General features: G+C 45.0%; 1 protein-coding gene across 4 annotated transcripts in view; it reads right to left on the bottom strand.

Annotated features, from left to right (window-relative positions):
• FEZ1 (fasciculation and elongation protein zeta 1) overlaps positions 1 to 22,740 on the bottom strand; it is a 36,535-nt gene extending 13,795 nt beyond the window's left edge. For 2 of the 4 annotated variants that reach the window (XM_036276807.1, XM_036276806.1), the window contains exons 1-4: positions 22,632 to 22,740; positions 17,150 to 17,493; positions 10,257 to 10,356; positions 1,221 to 1,307 (exon numbers count right to left, since the gene is read on the bottom strand). In XM_036276807.1, the coding sequence (XP_036132700.1) occupies positions 1,221 to 1,307; positions 10,257 to 10,356; positions 17,150 to 17,460 (498 nt within the window). In that variant the 5' untranslated portion in view covers positions 17,461 to 17,493; positions 22,632 to 22,740. The remainder of the gene's footprint in view (positions 1 to 1,220; positions 1,308 to 10,256; positions 10,357 to 17,149; positions 17,494 to 22,631) is intronic. The other 2 variants (XM_036276808.1, XM_036276809.1) reach the window with 1 other exon arrangement.
• Between the last annotated feature and the right edge of the window lie 4,670 nt (positions 22,741 to 27,410).

The raw sequence follows: 27,410 nt of genomic DNA, 5'->3' as shown, positions 1-27,410 counted from the left end.
GCCTAGTCACAAATTTAGGGGACACTCAGTCTTTGACAACTGAAAGCCATTCACAGATGCAACCAGGTGACCCAACGCCCTTTAGAATTAGAGGGCTGTGCTTCTCAGAGTGGCTGTCATTGCATTGTGTCACTGAGCGGGACTTCTCCTAAAATTCACAAGGGTCACTGTCAGCCCCCACTCTTTCTAACCTGGCTCCCTTCAATCTCTTGACCCTTACCTATTTATATCCCACTTTTTTTTTTTTTTAAACCACAAACATAAAAGAGCTCCTTTTACTGAAAAGCAGTCTGGCATCCCAGGGTCCCAGAGGGGCTCTCTCAGAACGATGCTGGGAAAACACAGGATGGTGCCTGTTCACAACAACCCCCCACAAATATTTGTCGACTAAAATTTGTCAATAAGGAATCCAGAGAGCCAATAGTATTCTCCTTCAGTAATAAATTATTAAAGCCAAAATATAATTAGCTCGATCAAATGTGAAGCACTACATCTTTTTTATTTTTATTTTTTTTACAAACAAAGAGACACAAGTGTCTCTGAGACTCCTTTGGGAAGGCTCAACATTTTCAGTGTTCTGTGAAATATAAGAAAAATATCCATCTACCACTTCTGTGTTGGGAAGAACAGGTGTTTGGGACCCGTGTTACAGCGTCGTGACTCCGAGCACAATGAGTTATAATAAGAGGGTTAGCAAGCAGTGGAGTCAGGAAACACGGGGCCTGCCTCTGACTGCTATCCGCAGTGACAGGAATTATGTTCCTATTTACAGCAGGTGGATAAACTGAGGCATAAAGAGAAATGAAATCCCTGCCAAAAGACACTCCAAGTCATCAACACAGTCACCAAGAAACCACACATTTTTCTTCTGCCTTAAATGGATATGACAAGTATATTCTCTTAAACTGTTTCTCCATTTAAAAAAAAAAAAAAACCTTGGCCAGTTTGGCTCAGCAGTTAGAGCAATCAACCCATGGACCAAAGGGTCACAGGTTTGATTCCTGTTAAGGGCACATACCTGGGTTGCAGGTTCAATTCCCAGCCCCAGTTGGAGCATGTGCAGGAGGCAACCAATCAATGTGTCACTCTCACACTGATGTTTCTCTCTCCCTCTCTCCCTCCTTTCCTTCCACTCTCTCTAAAAATCAATGGAAAAATATCCTCAGGTGAGGATTAACAATGACAACAAAACCTCCAAGAACCGAGGGAGACACTCATACCTGATCTGCGGTGAGCAGAGGCTCCTCATTGATACCAGAGTCGTGTTCACTCTTCTCATTGAACTCTTCCTCTTCCTTGTCATGGATCTGAAAGGGGGTGCAATTCTGATTGACCATCAGCAGGACTAGGATTCTCTCTAGTCTCCACAACAGAGGCCACTCTAGCCATCCACTGGGTAAAGAGGGAGTCGGAAGAAGTCCAGAGCGCCGTCTAATCTCCCACGTGCCCCTACCGCACTGCATGCGTCACTGAGTGAAGCTTGGTCAGAAAAAGACAAGGGAGGATGAGTGGCCAGCACCATTCTGACTCAAAGGCAGCCGCTGTTCTTTCACCCACAGACGGGTCATCCTTGTGTGAACAGAAACCTTCCCAAGGTGAGTGATACTGCGACCAACTGCTGGAATAACAGCCTACTTATGTATATAAGGAGTTTGTTTCCAGAATTTACTTTATTAGGCACTTCAAAAAGTAGGCTGCTCCAGCCCAAACGGTCATGCTTTCAGATTTGCTGGAATGCCATCCATTCCTGGAACCTCGGCATGGTGTCATAGCTGACGGATGTCATGAATCCAGCTGGGACATGCCACAGCACAGCCTGACCATATGAACTAAAGGACAAGCTAGACAACAAAATATACCAAACATGTGCCCGCATCTCTAAAATTCCATAATCCCAAGTAAGAGTCTGAAAGTTCACAACCATCGAGCCTGTACATGTTGTTGTCCAACACGGTCTGACTTTACTGACTACACCCCAAACGACCATAGCCTGGCATTTATGCTCAAACCCTGCAAAACAGAAATTACTAAACTGCTTAACAAGCTGTCTACGTCCGGAAGTCTGATTTGCAAGTCATATCAAAGTGTCTTCAGGAAATCTTTCTGCAGAGCCCCTGCTCATCCAGGAATCACCTTGACGTGCTCAGCAGTGTCTGGCCTGCTCATCTGCCTCTTTGCTGCAGTTATACTTTCCTCCTCTCATAGGAAACACCCCGGTTCCAACCCCAGCAGCCATGCCAGAAGCAGTCTGTCCTCAGAAACTTCTCCCCTCTTCACTGAGCTCCACCTTGGCAGATTCCCCTAACAAAACACACACCTTCTGTCTCCATCTGCTTAAAACCAGGACTATGTCATAAAAAAAATTAATCAAATATATATTAAATGCCATCTGCACTCAACCTGGATCAGGGGTGCGACGGGGAGTTAATGGGATCATCTGCGGGGCTGTGTGCCAGATGGTGACATCTATTTCTGCTGTTGAACCCAGATGCTCCTCTCTCCGCCAAGTCCACCACCTGTGGTAGCCACCTGGCTTCCCAGCTCCCCACCATGCGGAACAAAACTCCCGAAGACACAGCTTGTTCACAACGACACTCTAAGGGCAGCACTTGTCTAGGGCCAGCAAGTCCTGTGGAAGAAGTAGGCTCATATAGGAAAACAGAGCTTTCGTTTTCTCTTTGGATTATTATTGTTGTTACTTTTTATCCTCACCTGAGGACATTTTTGCATTTATCTTCAGACGGGGGGGGGGGGGGGACATTGATGTGAGAGAGACACATCAAGTGGTTGCCACCCGCCCAACCCCAATCGGGGCCGGGGACAAACTGCAACCGAGGTGCGTGCCCTTAGTGGGAACTGAACCTGGGACTCTGGTCCACAAGCCGATGCTCCAACCGCTGAACCAAACTGGCCAGGGCTGGACTATTTTTTATAAGCATCTAACAGCAAGCATTAGTCTATACCCAGAATTTTTTTTTACATTAAGTCTATTTTTAAAATGGAGTGCTCTACAACTCAACAAAAAGAAGACAAAGAACCAAACTAAAAAATGGGCAGAGGAGCTAAATAGACACCTCTCCAAACAGGACATACACATGGCCCACAGACATATGAAAACATGCTCAACATCACTAATCATCAGAAAAATGCAAATTAAAACAACTATGAGGTATCACCTCACACCTGTCAAAATGGCCGCCATCAACAAAGCATCAAACAACAAGTGCTGGCGAGGGTGTGGAGAAAAGGGGACTCTAGTACACTGCTGGTGGGAATGCAGACTGGTGCAGCCACTGTGGAAAACAGTATGGTGTTTCCTCAAAAAATTAAAAATTGAACTGCCATTTGACCCAATGATCCCACTTCTAGGAATATACTATAAGAAGCCTGAAACACCAATCGGGAAGAATATATGTACCCCTATGTTCATACCATACCCCTATGTTCACCTATTTACAATCGCTAAGATCTGGAAACAGCCCAAGTGTCCATCAGTAGATGAGTGGATAAAAAAGCTGTAGTGCATATACACAATGGAGTACTATGTAGCTGTAAGAAAGAAAGATCTCTTATCCTTTGAGACGACATGGAGGGACCTGAAGAGTATTATCCTAAGCGAAACAAGCCAATCAGAGAAAGACAAATATCACATGATCTCACTCATTTGTGGAATAAAATAAGTTGATGAACAAAATAGACCCAGAGACATAGAAGTAGGGTACAGTCTGACAAACCACAGAACAGGGGGTTGTGGGGGAGAGAAGAGATAAGCCACAGAACTTATATGCATGCATATATAAACATGGACATAGACAATAATGCAGGGGGTGGGGCAGGATTGGGAGGAGGGTGTCAATGAGGGAGAAAGGAGAAACATCTGTAACAAAAAAATAAAAATAAAAATGGAGTGCTTACATTTTCTGAAATATGGCCCATTTTAGTGGGTTTACTTCACTGACTATAAACACTGCACCTTCTAACTATTACCATCTCCCTTCCTGAGCCCTCCCTTCGCATCCCTGGTAGGAAGTAGGCAGGGAAGTTGCAGGGTCAGATCCTTCCTGCTGCTCAAATGTCAGGGGCAGTGGCATGAATGACTTAGTCAAGGTCTCTCTCCTCTCCCCTCTCCTACAGTCTGATCTGTCAGGCGTGGGTTAAAAGAGATTTGAAAATCAATTATAAGTTTGTGAAAGTTACCATGAGTTCCTAGTATTATGGGAGCTATATTTACCCCATACTTTCTCAGATCTCAGAAATCTGCCACTAAAAACAAAATAAAAGGAGAAGCATGTGCGAAGTATTTCCCAGAAAGCCCTGGCTCCTTCCTCTTCTGCACGTGGCTTATCCCCACGTCCACCCTGTCCCTGGTCTTTCCTCCTCCTGATTCTCTCGTCATCCCCACTCTCTCCAGGCCCCCAGTCCTACATTTTCTCTCAAAGCTGCTTCTTCTGCTTCAATAGCTGCTGTCACTTCTCAACAAGCCTCTTTCCTTACCAGTGTCATGTACAGGCTCCTACTTGCCCACGACCAGGATGCTGTCTTGTGCAGAGAGTGGAAAGCTGGGAGGGGACTAGCAGGGAGAAAGAGAAAGAATTTTGAAAAATGACAGCATTTCTGTATATGAATAAGAGTATATGATAGAGATAGATAGGTAGATAGATAGATAGATAGATAGATAGATAGATAGATGATAGATAGATGATAGATAGATAGATGATAGATAGATAGATAGATAGATAGATAGATAGATAGATAGATAGATAGATAATAAAGCACTATGTGTATGGAAGAGTATATGAATTCACTTATTCCTAATATATGACATAGACATAGCGATTGCTCCAGGGAGTTCCCTCACCTCTTGTGTGACATGGGAAGGCAATACAAGGGAAGGCTAAAGTCAAAACCAATGTGCAGGCCAGCTCATTTTGGCCAGACTTTCTCTGTAGACAAGCACTGCATGTTGTTGCCACACACTTAAGTTGAACTATGGCTCTTTCAGGAAAAATTATTCTTCTGAGTACCCTCTTCCTAGACTTGAGAAAAGCAGACCTAGAGCCAACGAAAGAGTCTGGCTATACTCTTCAGCAAGCCGTTTCTTCCTTGATTTTCGTAGAGGGGGGCTTTAGGACTGTAACATGGTAGCCCAAAGCTTGAACATAGATGCAGGACTCCCCCCCCCTCCCCCCGAGCCTTGCACAGTCATCTGAGTGAGGCCTAAAATGACAGTGAGTCCTTGTGTTCAATATGACCGTTAACCAGTGGCTTTGTTAAAGCATTCCGAATTGTTCCACTTAAAGGGAATTTCTGCTGCACAGTGTTTCCCTCCCCTTAGGATGACTGTTTCACATGGGCGGTGGCCTTCTTGACCAAAATTAAGCAAACTTCCCAGCTGGTGTGGCTCAGTGGTTGAGCGTGGACCCATGCACCAAGAGGTCTCCGGTTGGATTCCCAGTCAGGACACATGCCCAAGGTTGCGAGCCAATCCCCAGTAGGGGGCGTGCAGGAGGCGGCTGATTGATTTTCTGTCTCATCCATGTTTCTCTCTCTCTCTCCCTCCCCTTTCTCTCTCTGTAACATTAATAAAGAAAAACTTTTTTTAAAAGAGAGAACAAAGATACACTGTCACCTCCAGTCAAAAAGTAGAAAAATTTAAAAAGTCACCAATATGTACCCAGCCCAGGGAAAAAGCAACACACAACCACCACACATCTGTGCGGGTTAAGTCAGTGCCTTAGTGTCCCCACAGAGCACAGCAAGCAGCAAGTGGCCAACAGACACTAGTTGGAAGAATTAATGAACAAATGAAAAAGAGAAGACTGAGAGGTAGTACTATAACCTCCTGTATTCAGTCCCTCCTGCACAGGTAACTTAGCTGCTCAGTCGCCTGGAAAACAGAAAGAGGTAACTTACTATCCTGAACTTCCACGTCCTCTTGTCCAAGGCAACCACCATCTCCTATTAATTCAGGTTATAGGGACAAAGGAGACCATCCTTTATAGCACAGTCAGGAACAGATTGGGTTTGTTAATCAAAAAACCCAGTGAAAGTGGAAAATTGTGAGTGGTAATAATAACAATACATACATACATAGATCTAAAGCCAAGCCCTCCCCCCCAAAGAAAGAATACATGCTATATGATTCCATTGACATGAAATTCTAGAGAATGTAAACTAATCTATAGCGGCAGAAACAGGTCACCTGGAGATTAGGGAGGGTGAATGGGAAGAGGACGGTGTGCTCAATATCTTGTTGTGGCAAAGGTCTCACAGATATATACATGCATCAGAGCTAATCAAAGTACACACTGTAATATGTGCCATTTATTATATACCTATTATCCCTCAGTAAAGCTGTGTGGAAAAAAAGAAACCAAAAAATAAAATAATGATACATCATGACCAAGTTGGGTTTATCTCAAGAGTGCAAGGTTAATTTAATATTTGAAAATCAATTCATGTACTTTATCACATTAACATAATGAAGGAGAACACTATACATTCATCTCAATAGAAGCAGAAAACAGAAATAATTAATCTTCAGAGAACTAACACAAGAAAACTTGCTACAGCCTAAAGTGATGAGCTCAGATTAAAGGGCCCACTAAGTATGATGCAGAATGAGTAAATAAAACAAATTTTTAACTCATTATAAGGCACATTATTGTGAGATTTCAAATGAGAAAGGAAGAGACAAATATCCTAAAAGCTTCTGCAGAGAACCAAAAAAGAGTCACATATGAAACACAGGGAATCGAAGTAGGTTTGGGGCTTCCCTCAGCAACTGAGAGCTGGAACAAAAAGAACAGTATCTTCAGAATTCTGAGAAAAAAAAAATGCAACTTAAAATAACTCTCCAGCCAAACTTTCCATCAAACAGATGACAGAGAGTGAAGTCTTTCTCATATATTCTAAAACACATACTCTCCTGTACTCTTTTCTCAAGAATATACTGATTGTTTTTTCACCCAAACAAAAAGATAAAAATATGTCAGGCAGCCCCGCCGGTGTGGCTCAGTGGTTGAGCGTCGACCCATGCACCAAGAGGTCGCCGGTTCGTTTCCCTGTCAGGGCCCAGGCCCAGGTTGTGGGCCAGATCCCCAGTGGGGAGCATGCAGGAGGTAGCCAATCGATGTTCTCTCTCATCAATGTTTCTCTTTCTCCCTCTCACACCCTCTCTCTGTAAAATCAATAAAGAAAAAAAATTTTTTTTCTAACTATGTCAGGCAGAAGACTGGAGAGAGAGGCAACAAGAATCCCCAGGATGAAGGTAAGGGGGTTCCCAGGACAAGGGCTATATGCCTGGGGCACAACCGGGCAAGTTAATAGCAGAAAGAGGGAAGGTAGAAGTTTAGATGTTTTCTAGAAAGCAAAAAAATTGAATTGACAGAATATCTGATTTTTTTTCAAATCTGATTGTGAGATTTGTCCCCTCAGAGTCTGGGGTTGAACTAATGATAGATCTATAAGGAATCAAAGACGATGAAAAGACAAGGGAATGTTTCACTCCAGATTACAAAGTTGTACAAGAGAGGAAATATTCTCACAGAACACTGTACAGCAAAAGAACAGTAGTTACAGAGTTACATGAGTGTGTATATTAATATTGATTTAACTGTAAATTGGTGACAACCTTATATTAGAATGGGACAGGCTAAATTGGAGCATTTGAGGTGATGCAAAGGAATTAATCGTATTTTCCATAACACAAAGTAATAAATGACAGCCACAACTGTTCGTTTTCAATAATCAGAGAACTAGCAATGTTAATGTGTTGTTCAGAAAACAGAAGAAGGAGCCGAAAGAAATAAAAGTGGTTGCCTCTTTGGAGTAGGGAAAGGCAAGTCGGGCTGCTCTTTTGTTTTAAGTCTTATATTCTTTTCAAAGTAGTTTTTGACTTTTAAAATTCTGTACCTGTGTTACTTTGGTTTTTAAAAAGCAAAAATGACAGGCGTGGCTCAGTGGTGGAGAATCGACCCATGCACCAAGAGGTCGCCGGTTCGATTCCCGGTCAGAGCACATGCCCAGGTTGTGGGCCCGATCCCCAGTGGGGGGCATGCAGGAGGCGGCCAATCGATGTTCTCTCTCGTTGATGTTTCTACTTCTCCCTCCCTCTCCCTTCCTCTTTCTCTAAAAATCAATAAAGAAAAAACAAGCAAACAAACTGAAACTTAACTTTAAAAAAAAGACTCTCGCCCTGGCCGGTTTGGCTCAGCGGTTAGAGCGTCAGCCTGCGGTCCACAGAGACCCGGGTTCGGTTCCCGCTAAGGGCATGTACCTCGGTTGCAGTTTGTCCCCGGCCCTGGTTGGGTCGTGTGGGTGGCGGCCACTCGATGTGTCCCTTTCACGTCGATGTTTCTCTCTCTTCCTCTCTCTCCTTCCCGCTCTATCTGAATGAAAAATGGAAAATGTCCTCGGGTGAGGATTAAAAAAAATAAAATAAAAAAATAAAAAAAGACTCTCTTTGCAGTCATAACCCAACACTTCCTATAATATTTAATTAGATTACTTAGTTACAGTCACAATTACAAGCACGGACAGGTTTGAGAAGAAGCACAACTGGTTCTTGGCAATGAACCGCTTCAGGAGAAGAGCCATGCAAGCTGGCTAGGGAGAAGCCCACCAGCCGCGCACATTCAGCACCAGGGCGTCCGGTCGGCATGCTTTACGGGAAGGGTACGGAGCACTGGTTAGTCTAGCACATCGTTCACACTGAGGTCAGTTAGAAGAGCTTCTTCTGTAATGAGTGCAGAGAATTAAAGAGGATGAAATAAGACAGCCTTGGTCCATCCACTTTTGCCACCTTGTCCTTTTCCCTTGGGTTAGATGAAGAAATTCTACAAGGAACGAAACTCAAGATCATTCTTCTCAGGGTCATTCAATGTGCCCTGAAATATTAACCCTCTCGAGGGAAATCTGCAAATGAGGATACATTGAAGTCCTTTCGAAGGGCAGGCTATCTTATATATCCTTTGGCTTAATCCTCAAAATGAGTAGGGAAGATGGCAAAAGAAATAAAGCAAAATCTGCCTTTTGCATCGAGGTGGACCTGATTTGATTTCAGTGACCAGATTTGTTCCCTTATAGCCTATCTTCTCTGCATTTTGGGTATGTACTAAACACCATGCATATGAGCATTGCAAGAGAAAATAAGCAGGTGGGAGTTCAAAACAGGACCTGAGACACCCCCTCCAAGACCTGTGCTGAGTAGTCTTGTAACAAATTTCTTAGTCTCAAAGTTACTGGCAGTACCCAGCCAATGACACCTGGAGGTTTTTGAGTATTTTCTATTGCTAATTATTAGAAGAGTTAAGAAGAATAAGCAACTTCCTTCTCAAAAAAGCCAGCCAACTGATCACCCGCTATGCTATTTTGGGCAATGATCGGCAGAAATATTGCCCAGTAAGGGAAATCTGTCTCTAGCCCTTTTACTTGGACTCAGTTCCAGACAACTTAGGGATATCAGATCCACCTCCCCCCAGCCACCCACCCACGCACACACATATGCTATGCCTGACAGCCCTTACTGATAAGAAATTGTCAAATTTCCTTTACCACTGAAACTAGAAAACCAAGCAAGGCAGAAATTGTCTTTTTGGCCATTAAATGAGTGTACCTTTTCAAGTGTAGAATCAGCTAGGAGGGGCAGTTTGAATCTCCTGAAAGGTCACTCCCCACAGCCTATGCAAATCAACTCAAAGTAAGTATTCTCTTTATTTATTCAGAAGCCTTTATGCTACTTTCTTCTTTGGCATCAGTAACCACAGAATGTGACTCAGGTCCAGCCTCATAAATGTCTCTTTGGTTGTGTTCCATAAGAAAGAATTCCTCCCCATTGCCTGGCCACCTCACTAATATCTGGGCCCCAACTCTGGCCACCAGCCAGGCCCTGAGCTGGCCACAGATAGGTCAGCACTTGCTTTGATGGGACTGAACTGTTCATTTTAACCAGTGTTACCTGAACACAAAAGAAACACGTGATAGCCACTCATGACCACCAATTTTTCCCCGTGTAGGACGCGGGTCAGCGACGGAAGCATCTGCGTTTACATTTTCACAGACAAATTCCAGTCACCTCTGTGCACACTGGATGTGCCCCTCATCTTATTTTTCACCTCTTCCACAACCCCTACCTTCCCAACAAGGATGTTGAGCACTTAGTGGGGAAGACTGTTAGATTACTGAATGTTTTGGGAACAGGAATCCACATCTTCGCAAGCCCTATGAAGTGGGAGAGGGGGGGAGCAGAGAGGTACCTCAACATCAGAGCTGTTGCCATTCAGAGCCTCGATGTGTGGGTCCCTCCAGTCTTCAGACAGTGAAGGGATGTAATTGTCCGTCAGAGCATCCCAAACCCTGTAAACAAAGAGAAGCTGTCATCAGCGCACATCTGGGGCCCCGCCCGCCTGGAGGAAGGAAGAGCTGGGCCAGGGAGGAGGGAGGCTTCTGTGTGTGCCAGGCTGAGATCATCTGCCTTCCAGCATGCTGGAGCAAAGCAGCTCAGAAACTGAATTACAGGCTCCAGCGGGAGAGAGAAAACCAAGAGAATGGACCCTGGCCAGGAGCTTCCAAGAGAAAGATGTTTGCTTCGGAGGAGAGGAACCTGAGATTCCAATGACAGGGTCTACATCAAATCACCTCTGGCAATGAGAATTCGCTCTAGAAAATAAATGTGCCCCTCAACAAAATAGCTCACGTCTCATAAAACTAAGAAATGCCTCTTCCCTATGGGCAGAGAAGACTGAGAGAAAGAGAGACAGAGACAGAGAGACATCTGGGCAGATTTTCTGGCTGGGTCTCATTTAGAACAGGGGCATCATCTGGTACCAGTGCTGTTAGTGCTAACTTACTACCCAAAATGTTAGTGAGCCCATGGGTGGCACAATCCTGCCCTCTCACAACCTAGAGTCTAAGTGTGCCCTGTCTCCATCAGGGACCCTCCAAAGCAGATGTATGAAAGGAACCAATAAATACACCTCTGTCTACACAATGACTTTTCAGTGGGAGAGGATGAGGCTCCCTTTATTACATTTATTTTTAAAATTCTGATATGTGCATTACAAGAAAGGGTTTTCTATCACCCTTGCTGCTTACCTCATTTTGGAAAGATTTGTTTGGGGGAAAAGGGGGGTAGGGAACATCCTGAAGTCACAAACTCTCACACAGAGGAAAATAAATACATTAGTCAGTACCCAGAAATGAATGTAAATCAGTAAACCAGCCTCCTAAAATAATGCCATCCCCAGAAGCCGCAGCACTTGAGTTAATACTAAATACAGTTTCCTTCAGGTGTCTGTGTATATCAAACATGAGTGACACCTATGAAACCAAGGTGTAGGAGATTCTAATATAAAGAAATAGACATTTACTATGTATACATGTGGATCAAATTCGAAACATGACAAAATGTGGATTAAGATGCTGAAACAATAAGTGTGAATTATGCATGCAATTTAAATTGGCGATGAAACAAAATGAGTCCCAGAAAACACAACTTAATGGCAGTGCTTGGATTATCCACTTATTATTTTCCTACAATTACAGGAAAGCACTTTGCAAGAGCTCATCAAGTGTTCATTAGACATCTATTCAGCAGGATTTCAGAGTCTACTTCTTAAACACGGGTGATAATCCAACCTCTATCAGGCACGACATTAGAGCTTCACTAATCCAGCCTAATTCTAAATCCAAGTCTCATTAGCATTCTAAAACCTAGAAGCAAATACGATTTGCGCTCTCCAAAACAAAACTCCAAGCGCCACACCCACCAGAAAGATCAGGGGACAATTCCTGCTTGCATAAAACCTCCGATCACATTCTCCACTGGCAGAATGAACAGCAACGCACACAGGCACTGACCTTCAGATTTGTCCCTGCAGCGAGTACCTGGAAAATGAAATTCAGCAAAACCCAAAATAGGCAGAAGCCTCTCGTACCTCTCTGCTAGGCAGATGGAAGCTGGAAACTTCGACTGCCTGCACACTTTCCAATGACCTCGAAACTGTTCACGCCTTAAAGAGACAATCGGGAGCTCTTCGCAAATCATTTAGGGAGTAGCAGCTTTTCCCATCTGAGCCTGCACTACCATACTCTGGAGTTTACCTTCTAATTCCAGGTTTTTAGTGACAATTTCCTAACTCTTTAACTCCTCGGGATTTCAGGCCATTCTCATTCTCTTTCCGGTTTCGTCCAGGTTGTATCCTTCCTTGCGAGGTACTTTTTATTTTTTGAGGTCCATTCAAAGCAACCTTCAGACAGAAGGACTCTCATCTCTTTGTAATCATTGGTCTACCTTTCCTGCATTTACCCGGTGCCCATTTAACACTAATAACAATTAGCAGCCAACACTTAACCACTAAGCACTTACCATAAACCAGGTACCATTCTGAACTCTTCATGGATTATCTCACTCACTCCTCCTAACAGCTCTGTAGGGCAGATGCTAATGAGGAAAAACTGGGACCTAGGGATGTTCGTTCCACTCGTCCGAGTTTACACGGCCAGTCACGACAGAGGTTGGATCTGAACCCAGGCAACAGAGCTAAGAGCCTATATTCCTAACCACTTAACTTCCAGTTCTTGATGAATTGTATGATTGGCACGGGCATCAGAATACCATACCAAGTTCCAAACCACACCCTAGAACAGCAGTTCAGAAACGGGCTGTGTGAAATCCGGTACATTGTTCTGGATGGAGCGTGGTTTCATCAGTCTACGGAAGACAGGCGGCTCGGGCAGCAGGGGCACCCACTGCTTTCTGTGTACACCCCCACCCCGGGGAAAGGAAAATGGGAGGCGAACCCCAGGAGGCAGGCAGCCCCAGGACCAAGGAGCCAGTGGGGGGAGAGAAAGCACAAAGCTCTCTGTGGCCAGGGCTTTTTCCCCAGAGAGGCTAACTCTCCGATGGTAAGCGGGGTCCCTGGAAATGGACATATTTCCTTTTATCAGTGGACTGTACAATTCCACTTCCCTGAGAAGCATCCTGCTGTTTACTCTTATCTTGGGAAGAGGAGACTTTGAAAGCTATCTACTCTATCTTTTATCAAAGAAATAAGATTAGCGGGGAGGAGGGTGTCAATGGGGGAAAAGGGAGAAACATCTGTAACAAAAAATAACTAATTAATTAATTTTTAAAAAGAACTAAGATTAACCTTGGCCAGGTAGCTCAGTTGGTTAGAGCATCGTCCCGATGTGCCAAGGTTGTGGGATCGATCCCAGGTCAGGGTACATATAGGAAGCAACTAGTGAATGAATGCATGAACAAGTGGAACAACAGATCGCTGTTTCTCTCCCCTCCCCCCTTCCTCCTTCTCTAGAATCTTTTTCTGAAAGAAGTAAGATTAAACATTGCATCAGTTTCTGTCCTGCCACCATGGCACCTGAGATTCGATGTGTTCTCAGTCCCTGTAATAACAGAACAAGTGTTTCAGGTGCATATTTCCAGGCTTAGATGCCTGCAGAATTGAATAAATTGTCTTTGACTGGAGGACTAGGGGCTTGGGAAAGGATGGACAAACCAAATGGAATGGGCTGTGATAATACACTGGATAAAAACTCAGGTCTGAAACTGGCAATATAGCCATCAAGCTCCATTAATCCTGCTACACACACACGTGCGTGCACGCGCGCACACCTATACACCTATTCCTGACAATATGACAGACAGTGTTCAGGGCTTATCAGAATTCCAACTTGGGAAAGGGTCCCTTGATCCCCTCTGGGCTGACTACAGCCCTTGTCCAGTGTTACTGGCGTCTAGCGGTGCCAATATCCACACTCAGATACGTGTTAATATGGGTACAATTCTGCAGTTCATACTTAGAAATAATTATTAGCACATGGATGACTTTGAACAACTTTTTAGATTCTTCCAAATGCTTAAATAGAATTAATACTACCTGTGCCTTCCATATGGAGAAACTAAACCTCTAAGAAGAGAATTGATTTTCCTAAAAATTACAGTTACCTGTCACCTTTTCCTATTATTTGCTATGTATTTGTCTTCAACTTAAAGTGTGGCTGACTGCAGGCTGTTTATTTATTGTGCAGAGTTTATTTTTAACATCACCTTTAACCCCACAATTCCATCTGAAGAACAGGAAAACTGTCACTGTTCTCACATGAGTGGCCCCTCTGTCTCCAGGGCACTTGTAAGAAGGCTGATAGGGACCCCAAGGAGGTGGGGGGAGAACTGTCCATTCCCATTTGTATTGGCCCCTAAGAAGCTCTGGCCTCCAGGTTCAATCTATTATGATAAAGGAAAGGGTGATCACACATCGCAAAGAAGAGATTCTGAAATCATTTCTAAATTCAAAAACAGGAGCTCTATACTCAAGTGCGACTCTCATTTAATGCCTCCATGCCCTGATGAATCAGAGATAAGTTGGTATCTCAGCCAACTCCCTATTAGCCCAACAATTACAAATGAGAATTGAAGAAATACAATCTTCAAAGGGATCCACTGCATTTGCTTTAGATAGGTGCTTTCTTTAAGAGGGTTAGTTTGACCAAAACATTTCACTGTTTTTGTTGTAAGGCTCTGTTATTTAGCTCTATGCCATCCAAAACACTTTCAGTTCATTTGTAGATGAAACATCTCTCCAAATACTAGACCAAAGCAAGTTCGTTAGAACACTAGACCTATGCTCAGGAGACTCACAATCGGGTTAGATATTAAGTTATCTTTTCCCTTTACCTCATATTTTACAGTTGCAATATCTGAATAGGTGTCTATAAACAAAGTACATAGGTAGTTTAATTCTGATTTTTATTTTAAGTTGTAAAGATTTAGATACACTGACTGCCTAGATAGCACAGTGTTAATTTCTCTCTTCCCAGATTCCTCCCTCTACACTATCCCCAAATCATACTTGATCTCTAAGGAATTATTCAACCTTTGGTCTTTTAGCTGAGTCAGTCAATGAGGCAGGCAAGTCAGGAAAGTCAGGATAAGACCAATAATCCCATGTGACAGTAATTGACATTGAATGGCCTCTGCTGATGTGCTAGAAGAGAATAAGAACCTGCTCGCTGGGCCTTCATCCTTAATGAGGCAGAGGGGGGCAGATAGGGGAGAGATGATTTGTAGGAAGCAAAGAAATCGGACACATCTTAAAATGTCATTTTCAGAGCGCAGCTTGAGTGAGGTAAGAAATTATGTTCTTTGCAAGCCCTTAGTCTCGCTTCATCAAGATCGAGCTCTAGAGGTTTCAGAGATGAGGACCCACGCAGTCAACTGGAGTTAAGTGACTAGCCCAAGGTCACACAGAGAGTTAGCGAGAGTATGAAAATTAGAATTCATCGTCTTTATATTTCCAGTTCATCGCCTGGTGCAATGGACCAGAGTGAAAAAACACTCTATAATAAAGCCCCACAGTCATCCCTTTTGGACTTCAAAGAGTTGAGCAAATCATAACAGGTTCAGTAGCTAAAAAGAATTAGCTTGAAACTTGAAATGGAATCAGAATTCACAGCCCACAGTGATAGTACTGGTCACCAGAGAGAAATGTCCTCCATGCCCATGGCTTCAGGCTAGCGCTAATGAACAGGAAGAGACAGACATGGAGAAGTCCTAGAAATACTTTACATATACCTACAAGACTAGCTATTACTGGTCACCCAATTCATTCAATGTTCAATATTTCATTCAAAAAATATGATTTGATCACTTACTACACTCAGGCACTGTATTAGACAGTGGGGAAATAATAGTAAGACACAGAGATGTAGCCCTGTATTTGGAGATACAGTCTTTGTTAGTCACCAAATGAGCAACTATCCGCCCAATGTGGTCAGGTTTAATCCTCTAGGACATGCCTCCTACCCAGCCTGTTTATGGTCAACTCTTCCCACTCAAGTCCATAAAAAGAGAAACCAAAAGCACAGCTGCTCAAACTTTCATTACCAGCCACGTGGCATTTCTTGTGTGATGCCCAAAAAATAATTGGTGCCTATTTCATCTCTGTAGGGAATTCATGTGTTTTTCATAAAGGCCCCCAACACTCTTCTTTCATTTATATGACAAATTACCTCTTCTCTTTCTAGTCCCTCCCCCAACAGCTCTTTTCTCAGATCCCTCTTCTCGACTACCGTTCAGACCCAAGGAGGTGGCCAGTGAGGGACGTGGGGAATCGCACACTCAAAGCCCCTTCACCCCGTTGCCATCTTTGTTTGTCCGGGGTAAGTTCATGGGCTGTCTGTTCAACTGGCATACTTTCTTATTTGGACATATGCTAACATTTCTAGACATTTTTCCCAGTTGTGAGGGGTTGTAAGCAATTTGGAGATGTTCACAATTCTGGTGTTTCTTTTCTTTTCTTTTCTTTTTTTTTTTTTTTTTTGTACGTGCCCCTAGCAGGAACCAAACCCGAAACTCTCTGGTCCACAGGTCGATGCTCCAACCGCTGAGCCAAACCAGCCAGGGCACAATTCTGGTGTTTCTTGAAGCAAATTGTTCTAATGACATAGATTCCTCAGTCACAGTTTTTTTGTTTTGTTTCTCTGGTCCTTATTTTTGACATCTGGGTTGATTAGCATTGACATAAAAAAAAAAGCTGAAGATAGACAGGCCTCCCACCCCCAAATTTACCACGTTCCTAAAATTCTATTTTGTATCTAGGAAAAACTATTTCCTAGATTTCCTTCATTCTTAAAATCCCTTCACTTTCTTAAGGTTTCAATTTAAGACAGCTCTACAGGTGACTATATAGGGAACATAACAGCCCTGGTCAGTTTGCTCAGTGGTTAGAGCTTCGGCCCACGGACTAAAGAATCAAAGGTTTGAATCCTGGTCAAGGGCATGTACTGGGTTGCAGGTTTGATTCCAGCCCTGGTCAGGGTTGCACAGGAGGCACCCACTCAATGTGTATCTCTCACATTGATGTTTCTCTCTCTCTCCCCCTTCCTCCCTTCCACTCTATCTAAAGATCAATGGAAAAATATCATCAGGTGAGGATTAACAACAACAACAACAAAAACCAGGGTGGGGGACATAACAATGTCAGCAATTACCAGGGCTCTGCCCCCTGACATAAAACTGTAAGTAATAAGCCATGCACTCATAGACAGAAACTAGTTCTACGTCAAGGGGCCAGGGTCCAGACTACAGGGTTCTCGTACGAAGCAGAAGAGGACAACAAAGCCGTCTTACTCCTCGTCCTGCAGGGTCTCCTCCTCCTCTTGGATCTGGAACTGGTTCTTCACAGGAGCTAGGTTCTCGGTCTTGGCATTGTAGTTCCGAAAGCAGACATTGAGCTTCTCATCAAATTCATTCACGAGGTCCTCCATGGACTTGAAGCTGATTATTTCAGAAGAAAAATTCTCAAGCTCCGAGAGGGAGGGGTCCTCTAGGTGGTGGGGAGATGAGCCATAGAGACACCGCGGCTTCTCCTCCTGCTCCTCTGAGCAGCAGGGCCGAAGGTCCTCAAACTCTTCATCCAGACTCACCAGCGGGGCCTCCATCCTGCACAGCTGCAACCTTCAGGGTCTGTTTATCTAGAAGAAATAAACCAGCCAGTGTGAGTTTGGACTGGGCTTCTGGGCCAGCTCTGCTGAGGGACCATGATCGCATATCCCATTACTCTGTGTCTCTCTAAACACAGAGATTCCGCTTCCCAGGCATCCACCACTCCTGCACTTGCTCATTCTCATGCAGTTGAGTTCCGATGCCATTGTCAGTAAGAAGAATACGAACCTAGCAGAGCACACTTGAGAGACACACCTGCTTCCAACTCCCAGCTCTACAAACCAGAGCGTGGTGCTTTAGTGCGCAGCCTCTGGACCAGACCGTGTTCTGCCCTATCGGCTTCAGCCTCAGCAAGTTCCTAACTTCTCTGTGCTTCCTTCTGTTCTCCTCAAGACAGAAATAATAACAGGACCTACCTCCAAGGGTTGTCATGGGGTAAAAGGAGTAAACACAGGGAAGAGCTTAGAACAGTAGCTGGCAGACAGTACATGTCAGTATTGTTCTACGTATGTCCATATCCTTAACCAGGTTCTATCAAAACTGGAAATTCTTCATAACTTATTTGGGTGGAAAAGCTGACCTGAACCTAAGCTCATTTGGCAACTAAACCTGATCTACATGGATATAAAAGCTGTTTATGGTTTTAGGTTATCCCACTTAGTGTGTTTTGCTGCCGAAATATTAATTTTTAAAATCATAGATATTATTGCCCCAGTCCCCAGGGGATGCTATGCAGAATATATACTCTATTACTGCCTTCCAAAATTTGAGATCATCTAAATTCTGCAGCATGCCTGGCCCCAGGATTTGGGATAGGAATTCACAGACCTGGATATTAACTACCGTCATCAGTGAATAATAGACTAATAGAACACTAACAGAGACTTTTGAAAAAGCACCCGAGTTCTTCCCAGACACAGAGCATATGTCTGGGCCTAGAGGAATGGATTAAGTGATCTAATATCCTGTAAGAGACAGATCCAACTACCAGTGTGTAGCCCCACATTGCTCCAGAGCCAGAGTCCAAAGCCACAACCTTGGATGCTGTAGCCAGAAAGGCTGCACACTCTGGCCTCCCTTCATTTCCCAACAGCCCTTCATACAGTGCCTTCAACTGTGGTTTATCCATCTGTGTGTACCTCCAAGCCCTTCCCTAATTCGAATCTAAATTCCTTGAGGGCACAGATGTCCTCTCAACATCCTCCCGGGCTCCAGCACACACTGCCCTGTGGCTAGGCAATCAATCAAAGTGTACTCACTGAAAAATGATCTTCTCACCACACATCCAGTTTCTCGGTCTCGATTTCAGGCAGCACAAGCATCGTTATCTATCACACCGTTCTCTATACACAAAACTTCCTTCCTTGTAACGTAGAAAGGCAACCCAACTTTTCTCTCCTGTCTCTGTGATTTTTGATCCAGTTAGATGCTTAAATTGGAACCACTGTTTAAGGAGGACCAAACAAACAGCAAAAACCACAGGTTTTGCCTTGGGACTGCCATTCTCTGTCCTGTCTACAAAGCTAAAACTCTAAATAAGCGAAGCAAAGGGCATGCCAGGTGAGAACCTGGACAGCTCTTCCTGGGATTTTACTGGTGTTAAATCAGTTAGCATAGCACCACATCAAAACATTTTCTGAGTATTTACAGTTTACAAAGGCAACATGGTAGGACCTTAGAATACAAAAAGAAATGAAAGCAGTATGATATCTTGGAAAGAACACAGGCTTAAGAGCCAACAGACCTGCCAGTGTCTGGTACAATGACAAGCATTGTGAGTCCTGATTACCTCATTTCTTAAAAACGAAGGTGTTGGTATAGAGCTAATACCTTTGGAAGTTAATTTTAATAATATACTGACTTAATAATCTAATCATAATAATATATTTTATTTAACCCAGTATATCCAAAATATCACCATTTTCCATTCTAATCCATATTCAAAAATATTAATAATACATTTTACATTCTTTTCTCATACTAAGTCTTTGGAATCCAGCGCATATTTTCCATTCACAGTTAGTCTCCATTTGGACGAGGCACCTTTCCAGTGCCCAATAGTCGCATGTGGCTAGTGGTTACCATATTGGACAACACAGCGATAAGGCAATACACAGCGATGGTTCAGTCAGTCAGGGATTCTTCATTTAGGGTCTACAGACCCCAAGGGCTCTTTGAATATAACTATATTTTATTTGATGCATTTAAAAACATATACAGAGAAGGATCCCATCGGTTTCTCTACATTGCCAGAGGGGCCCATAGCATAGAAAAGATCAGGAATCTCCTAGTGCCAACGCGAGTTTAGAAAAGACCACAGAGTGCAGCAGAGAGCAGGGAAGGCTATACTCATGAGGGGTTTGTGTTGAGGGAGGCAGGACTCTGTGATGGTGAAGAGCCTGGACTCTAGGTTCTTGTCCTGGTCCTAGCTCTGAGAGTTTGGGCAAATCATCAGCCTCTTTGTGCCTCAGTTTTCTCATATATAAATGGAATTTAGAAAAGTACTTTGCAGATTATTCTGTGGAGTCAATGAGATCATCTTTGAAATGCTAAACACAATGCGTGGAATACATAGTGTCCCATAAATGTCAACAATTTTAGGAAAATGCAAATAACTTAGTTACATGGAAATGTGGAGTGAGAGTCCTCCAAGCAAAAGAAAAATTATCCCTGCTGTGACATTCTATGTTTCAAAATGCTTATCAAATGAGAGAACCATTGTTGAATGAATTTTATCAGCTTTCTCGCTAAGGCACCCGTATTTTCAATTCATTTGGCCAAAGCCTCTTGGATCTCAGGTCCTGTCTCAGAGAGACATGAAAGTTAACCAGCAATTTACAGTTCCTTTAAATGTGTACTCTTCTCCAGGAGAGAAGGGGCTCTGGAAGGAGTAGGTGATTCCACGGGGGAGCTGATTTGAAATGGCACAATCTATACTAATTAACTAGCACCAAGAGGGCACTCTAGGACTAAGATTGAGTTTCGAGTGTTGGCAACAGGAAGATTGTGTTGCGTCCTCAGCTCAGGCAGGCTCTAAAGAAATGGGTTCATCTAGAGGCTTGTAAAAGAAGAAATGGATATTACAGTTCTAGAGTTCAGAAACATGATCGTAATCCATAATGTAGCCTGATTTCTTGTCATCAATTCACTACCTAGGAGCCGAGAAGCTCTGCATGAATGGCCAGCTGGAGATGACGCTAATACTAAAAGCCTGTGCTGGGAATCGAAGTCACTTAACACCCAAAATGAGCCCAGTATTTGTCGTAAGATCCCAGGCTGTGGCAGATGAGATGAGACCAGGATTCTGACTGGTCCTACCATGGTCTTGGAGGGTAGGGGGGCTCTAGGTTGGGCCTGGCAGCCCTTCTTGAAATGATGCCCTTTACCCTCCTTCCTGTAGCTCACCTTCTGCTCTTCTCTCTTGGTAGGGTACCTTTGTCCCGCAACTGAAATGTCCTACTCTGGCATCCTGGCAAGCTTGCTCGTCTTCATTTGCAAGTCATCTGGGAGGCCTCCTCTCCTTAAAAGCTCCGGTTGATATAATTGATCACTTATCCCCTTTCTCTATACTTCCACGGTCGATTTTTTTAAAAATACATGAAGAATGGCAGAAAGAAGGAATCATAGAAGGGTTGTCTTATCCTTTTCTCTTTATCATAGAACAGAGTACAGGACCATAGTTTATGTCCTATAATCTGTTCCGTTTATTTTGGCTCCCCATAGGTGGTGAATTAGGAAAAGAAAAGCATCTCAGAGCCAGTAGGAAACACATAAGCCTCTCGTGCCGTATAATGATGCACTAGCTGCAGCTTGGGATTGCAGTACAAATTTGCAGTCTCTACTTTGCTGAGCTGAGCAGAGTGGAGCAGAGCAGCAGAGAATTAACCATGACTCCACAGAGGCCCCCAAGCCATCTATCTCCTCCTTCTTCCCATTACTTGTCCCATAGATCAATTGATTCTGTGTGCCCACCCCCACCATCCCCACAACCAGCCTTCCACTGGTGCACCTTCAGTTTTCCTGCTGCTGCTCAGTCAAACCCAGTCAGTACATGATTGTGCCAGCTTCACATTTTGACAGAAAGAGTATTTCATTGCATATAAGCCAGCAACCCCTTTGCGGCGCTGCTTCCCCCTGTTCCCCTCCTCCTGCTGCTCCATTCACCCTCATCTCACATTCCCCCTACCCTCCGCCCCTGGGCTGTTGGGGTAAATAAAGGCTCCTCCACGCAGCACAATGGCTGGCGCTCCAAGAAAGCTGGGCTCATCCTGTCCACAGACTCCACTGGCCCTTTTGACCAAACAAGACCGGGGCAGGAGTGGGAGGGGGTTCGGGGTGTGGATCCGAGGGGAGGGAAGGGATGGGCAAGAGAGAATAGCCGGCTGTGATAATAACCAGCACCCTGGGCTCTGTCCAGCGTTGTACCCTGAGCTCCAGAGATCTTGAGCTCACAGTAGGCAGCGCGCCCTCCACCACACTTGTCCTTTCTCGACCTGTTCTGTGGCCCAACAATCTCTCCCCAGTGTCTGCGGCAGCGGCCAGGGTGCTGACCCTGCAGGAATGCTCGGTCCTGGGGAAGGCCTGGTACTCCAGGGGGGGCACAGCGGGGGCGGCGCGGGTTATTAGGAGCAGAGATGACTCTGGGGCTTTTAAGGTGACAGACCGGATAACGGTCCTGAGAGAAGGCACCGACCCGGTGCGCCGGCACCACCGGGTAGCGTCCCCTGCCTCCCTGGCCCCAGACCGCGTGCTCAGGCACACACACACACACACACACACACACACGCACCCCTGCACGGACATGCTCACACATACACACGCTGTCACACTCACACGCACACTTAACACTGTCACACACACGCGGGTACACACACACCCGGCCTGGCGGGGGGCCCAGGCTCGGATGCTGCTTGCAGTGCCCATCGTCCCACGTCCCAGGCCTGGTGCCGCGTCCCAGCTGCGCTCCCGCGAAGCGCCGAGCAGAGAGCGCCAACCTCCGGGCTTTTCCTTTCCCATTCCAGGATGGGACACGTCGCGGGTGCGGGGCTGAGGCTCTCCTAGACCTGCGGGCCGGGCACCCGGGCTGCGGGGCCTCCTCACCACCCCGTCCAACCCCCACCCACGGCCGTGGGTCGGTCCGGACCAAGGTCGCCCCTCGCGACTGCACCTGTGCGGGTCCTGGCGGAGGGAGGCGGGTCCCGGGGCTCAGCGGGACACCTCCATCCACAGAACGGCCGGAGCGCAGTGCAGGGCAGCGGCGGGGCAGCGGCGGCCGGGCAGCGGCGGCGGCTGCGGCGAGCTCCCCTCCACCCGCCCTCGCCCCTCCCCGCGCTCGTGCCCGGGCTCCGGGGCGCGCCCGCGCTCGGGCTCCCGCCCACAGGCACGCGCGGGACCCATGCGTCATCTCCTCGTTAACATTCATAGCCTTCCTCGGAGCAGGTGGCTTTAATATTTATGAGTTAGTGCTCCCCATTCGCCCCTTTAACATTGGCCTTTCTGCATCCCGCATGAATATGGAGAAGCTCCAAGGGGTGCGCGTGCAGTAACCCCCAGTATGGAAATCTCACTGGGCCTGAGGCTGTAAATTCCAGATAAAACTAGGCGGTGGCTGAGTGGATGGGCAGGTGGATGCCCACAGACACACTCCAAGGACTCCTGGACTTTCCGGATTCCTCTTCAACTCTACTGGGGCTGAGGTGGGCACCTGAGGGATGCGACTACCCACAACAGAATTCAGACCAACAGCCAAAGGCGATAGCCGCTTTCACCAAAGATTCAGAATGGGAGCTGGATCCAGGCTAATAAAGCTAAATAAGGTTTCCTGCCCAGGAGGACTTGTGATGAGAACAATTCACCAAGATATAAGAAAGGACCCTGGGGCATTTTGAAAATTTACTCCTTGTTCATTTAACTGTCCACTACGCATAGTCTGTGCTTATAGGTGCTTTTATATGAAGTCAAATAATTCACGAAAGCAGACAATGAAAAGGGGGAGAACTGCAGGTATCCATGGGAGGATGTCTGCTTGGAGAACCCAAGTGCTGTGTCAACTATGTCAAGTTAGTTGAAGTAGGAGAAAGGGGTACGAGTCTGATGGTGAAATCCCTCTGGGTAAAGCGGAGACTTCAGCAGAAAGCAGCAGGGAGTCTTTCCCTTGCTCATTTTTCATTCTTTGCACAAACATTTCAATCACGAGAAAAAGGCAAAGAAAGGGAATAAGGTCCCGATGAAGTAAGAGGAAGAGCTGGTCACTCTGCCCTCCTGGTGGCACTAACCAGGGGTTTTTACCTGTTAGAGTGGAAGGAAAGTAGGTGGATAGAAGGTCCCGAGTCTGCTTTCCCGGGAAGATACCCAGTATTGTGACTTGGGCCAATTCACTTGCTTGTGTCTCATGTCCTCCTCCATAGAGTAGAATATTTAATAGCACTTTGAGGCCTGTTGCAAGGGTTAAAGTTAATGTGTGTAAAGTACTTCCAGGCACAACAGAAGGCACTGTTTAAGTCTTGGCTGTTACCTTCCCTGAGAGGAGCTTGGGGACACTATACTAGAGGGCATTTTCTGTCCCTATCTTCAAAGCATGGGACTCACAGGTTTTCCAGGACATACAGCAAAGTGGTAAAGAGCTTGTGCCCTGCAGAAAATTCATATTCAAACCCCCATACATCATTTATTAGCTGGTGACCTTATGCAAGTTACTTACCTCTCTCTGAGCCCTATGTGTGTTTCTTTGTCTGTAAAATGGGTATTTCCGTATCTACTACAAGGTGGTTGTTGTGCTTAGCATAGTACCTGGCATATAATAAGTATTCAATAGCCTAGCCAATGTAGCTCAGTGGCTGAGCATTGACCCATGTACCAAGAGGTCGCCAGTTCAATTCCTGGTCAGGGCACATGCCCAGGTTGTAGGCCAAATCCCCAGTGGGGGGCATGCAGGAGGCAGCCAATCGATGTTCTCTCTCATCGATGTTTCTATTTCTTTCTCCCTCTCCCTTCCTCTCTCTCTAAAATCAATAAAGAAAAATATTTTTAAAAAATAAGTATTCAATAATTACATTCTGTTGTTCTTATTTTCGTAAGGGTTTAAAGGAACTGGGAGTTGAGGACTGATAGTCTAGGTATCTGGGAATGCTCTAAACACAAGCAGTTATTCTTCCAGCAAACATTTCTTTCATTTCACTGTGGTAAAATATACATAACAAAATTTACCATGTTAACTGTTTTTAAATGTACAATCCAGGGACATTAAGTACATTCACACTGTTATTACAAGTGTTTCCGCTATCCATCTGCAGAACTTTTCATCATTCCAAACTGAAACTGTATCAATTAAAGTTATTACTCCCCATTCCTTCTTCTCGGCAGCCCCTGGTAACCATTTTCTGTCTCTATAAATTTGACTATTCTAAGTATCTCATATAAGTGGAATCATACAGTGTTTGTCCTTTTGCGTCTGGCTTATTTGACTTAGCAGAGTACTTTCAAGGTTCATCCATGTTGTAGTGTATGTCAGAATTTCATTCCTTTTTTAAAAGCTGAATGATATTTTGTTGTATGGATATACCACTTTCTGTTTATCCACTTATTCGTCTATGGACACTTGGGTTGTTTCCACCTTTTGGCTACTGTGAATAATGCTGCTATAAATACAGGGGTACAAATTTCAGGTGACACTTTTTTATTGCTTTTTATGACCTGTGCTAGAAGCTGGAGAGGTACAAATGAAAGCATGCCACCCAGCCAGTATGACTCAGTGGATTGAGCATCATCCCATGGACTGAGAGGTCCCGGTTCAATTCCCAGTCAGGGCACATGGCTGGGTTGCTCGATCCCCAGTGGGGGGCATGCAGGAGGCAGCCTATTGATGCTTCTCTTTCATATCGAGGTTCCCTCTCTCCCTTCCTCTCTCTCTAAAAAAATCAATAAAAACATATTTAAAAAATGAAAGCATGCCTTCAAGAGGTTCAGAGTCTAGTGCATTGATTTCCAAACTCTGCTGCTTGAAACCTATAGTGGTTTGAAAATTTTCTCCCTTCAAATCTACATCCATAGGAACCTCAGAGTGTGACATTTTTTGGAAACAGGGTCTTTGCAGATGTAATTAGTTAAGAGGAGGTCATACTGAATTAGGGAAGCTCTGAATTCAATGACAGATGGCATAAGAAGAGAGAACACGGAGAGACACTGGAAATAAGGCTGTGTGATGATGGAGGCAGAGGTTGGAGGGATGCAGCTACAAGCCCAGGGGCACCAAGGAAGGTCAGGAATCACCGGAAGCTGGACGAGGCGAGGAAGGATTCTTCCCTGGAGCCTTCAGAGGGAGCACGGCCCTGCTGACACCTTGATTTGGACGCCTACCCTCCGGAACTGTGAGACTATAAATTTCTCTTGCTTTAAGCAGTTCGGAGTATGGTGATTTATTCTGTAACAAATTCTTAAAAATGTGGAAGTGACTCTGTACTTGGGTAATGGACAGAGAATAGAAGATTTTCAAGGCACATGACCTAAATCCTAGACTGTCCTAAAAGATTGCTGGTCTTTTCTGGTGAAGGCTCAGGAAAACAATGAGATTTGTAGAGAAAGCTTCTGTCACCGTGGAGAATTCATAGGGTATGCATATGTCATGAACAGAGTGCTGCTAGAGATTGGAATGTTGAAGATGCTTCTGGTAAGGCCTCAGATGGAAATGAGAAACATGTTACTGGACATCGGGTGAGAGGCAATCTGGTTATAAAGTGCCAGAGAACTTGGTTGAACTCTGTTCTGCTGTTGGATGGCAAATAGGACTTGAAGCAATGAACTTATTTAGCTGATGAGATTTATTTTTTTAATTCTCACCCAAGGATATATTTTTGCTGATTTGAGAGAGAGAGGAAGGAAGAGGAAGAGAAGGAGAGAGGGGGAGAGAGAGAGAGAGAGAGAGAGAGAGAGAGAGAGAGAGAAACATTGTTCGGTTACTTCCCATACTCACCGTGACCTGGGATCTAATCCACAACCTGGGCATGTGCCCTGACCAGGAATCAAACCCACAACCTCTCTGTGTACAGGACAATGCTCAACCAACTGAGCCACACCAGCCAGGGCAGCTGAGGAGATTTTTCTTTTTATCCTCACCCAAGGACATTTTTCCATTTTTTGTTCAGATAGAGTGGGAGGGAGAGAGAGGGAGAGAGAGAGAGAGAGAAAGAGAGAAACACCAACGTGAAAGGGACACATCGAGTGGCTGCCACCCGCACGACCAACCAGAACCGGGGACAAACTGCAACCAAGGTACATGCCCTTAGCGGGAACCGAACCCGGGTCTCTCTGGACCGCAGGCTGATGCTCTAACCGCTGAGCCAAACCGGCCAGGGCAGGAGTTTTTTTTTTTTTTAATCTTCACCCAAGCACATTTTTGTTGTTGTTGCATTTATCTTCAGATAGAGCAGGAGGGAGGGAGGAAGGAAGAGAGAGAGAGAAACATCTATGTGCGAGAGACACATCAACTGGTTGCCACCCATATGACCCCAACCAGGGCCGAGGACAAACTGCAACCGAGGTATGTGCTCTTAGTGGGAACTGACCCCGGGACTCTGGTCCACCACCCGATGCTCTAACCGCTGAGCCAAACAGGCCAGGGCCTGAGGAGATTTTTGAAGAGTGAAAGATATGACCTGGTTTCTACTTGCTGCTTTTGGTAAAACGCAATGAAGAATGATGGCCTGGACCCACCCCACCCCCCAGACACACACAGACACACACGCACACACACACACAGTATCAAGTTGCACATAAGGTTTCTGAGAGTTTCATACCAACAGAGACACTGCCAGTCTGCACTGAAAGGGACAGAAATGGGATGAAATGAAGGAAAACTGTCAGACTTCTGAAATTTCACAGTCGGGAAGTAGGCCGATAGAGGTACAGGTATCACTCACTTCTTGCAAGTTAACCTTATGCCACTTCACTT

The sequence above is a fragment of the Molossus molossus genome, unplaced genomic scaffold, assembly GCF_014108415.1.
Source record: "Molossus molossus isolate mMolMol1 unplaced genomic scaffold, mMolMol1.p scaffold_m16_p_22, whole genome shotgun sequence".
Classification (NCBI taxonomy): Eukaryota; Metazoa; Chordata; class Mammalia; order Chiroptera; family Molossidae; genus Molossus; species Molossus molossus.
This window is presented reverse-complemented; position numbering and strand designations above follow the sequence as displayed.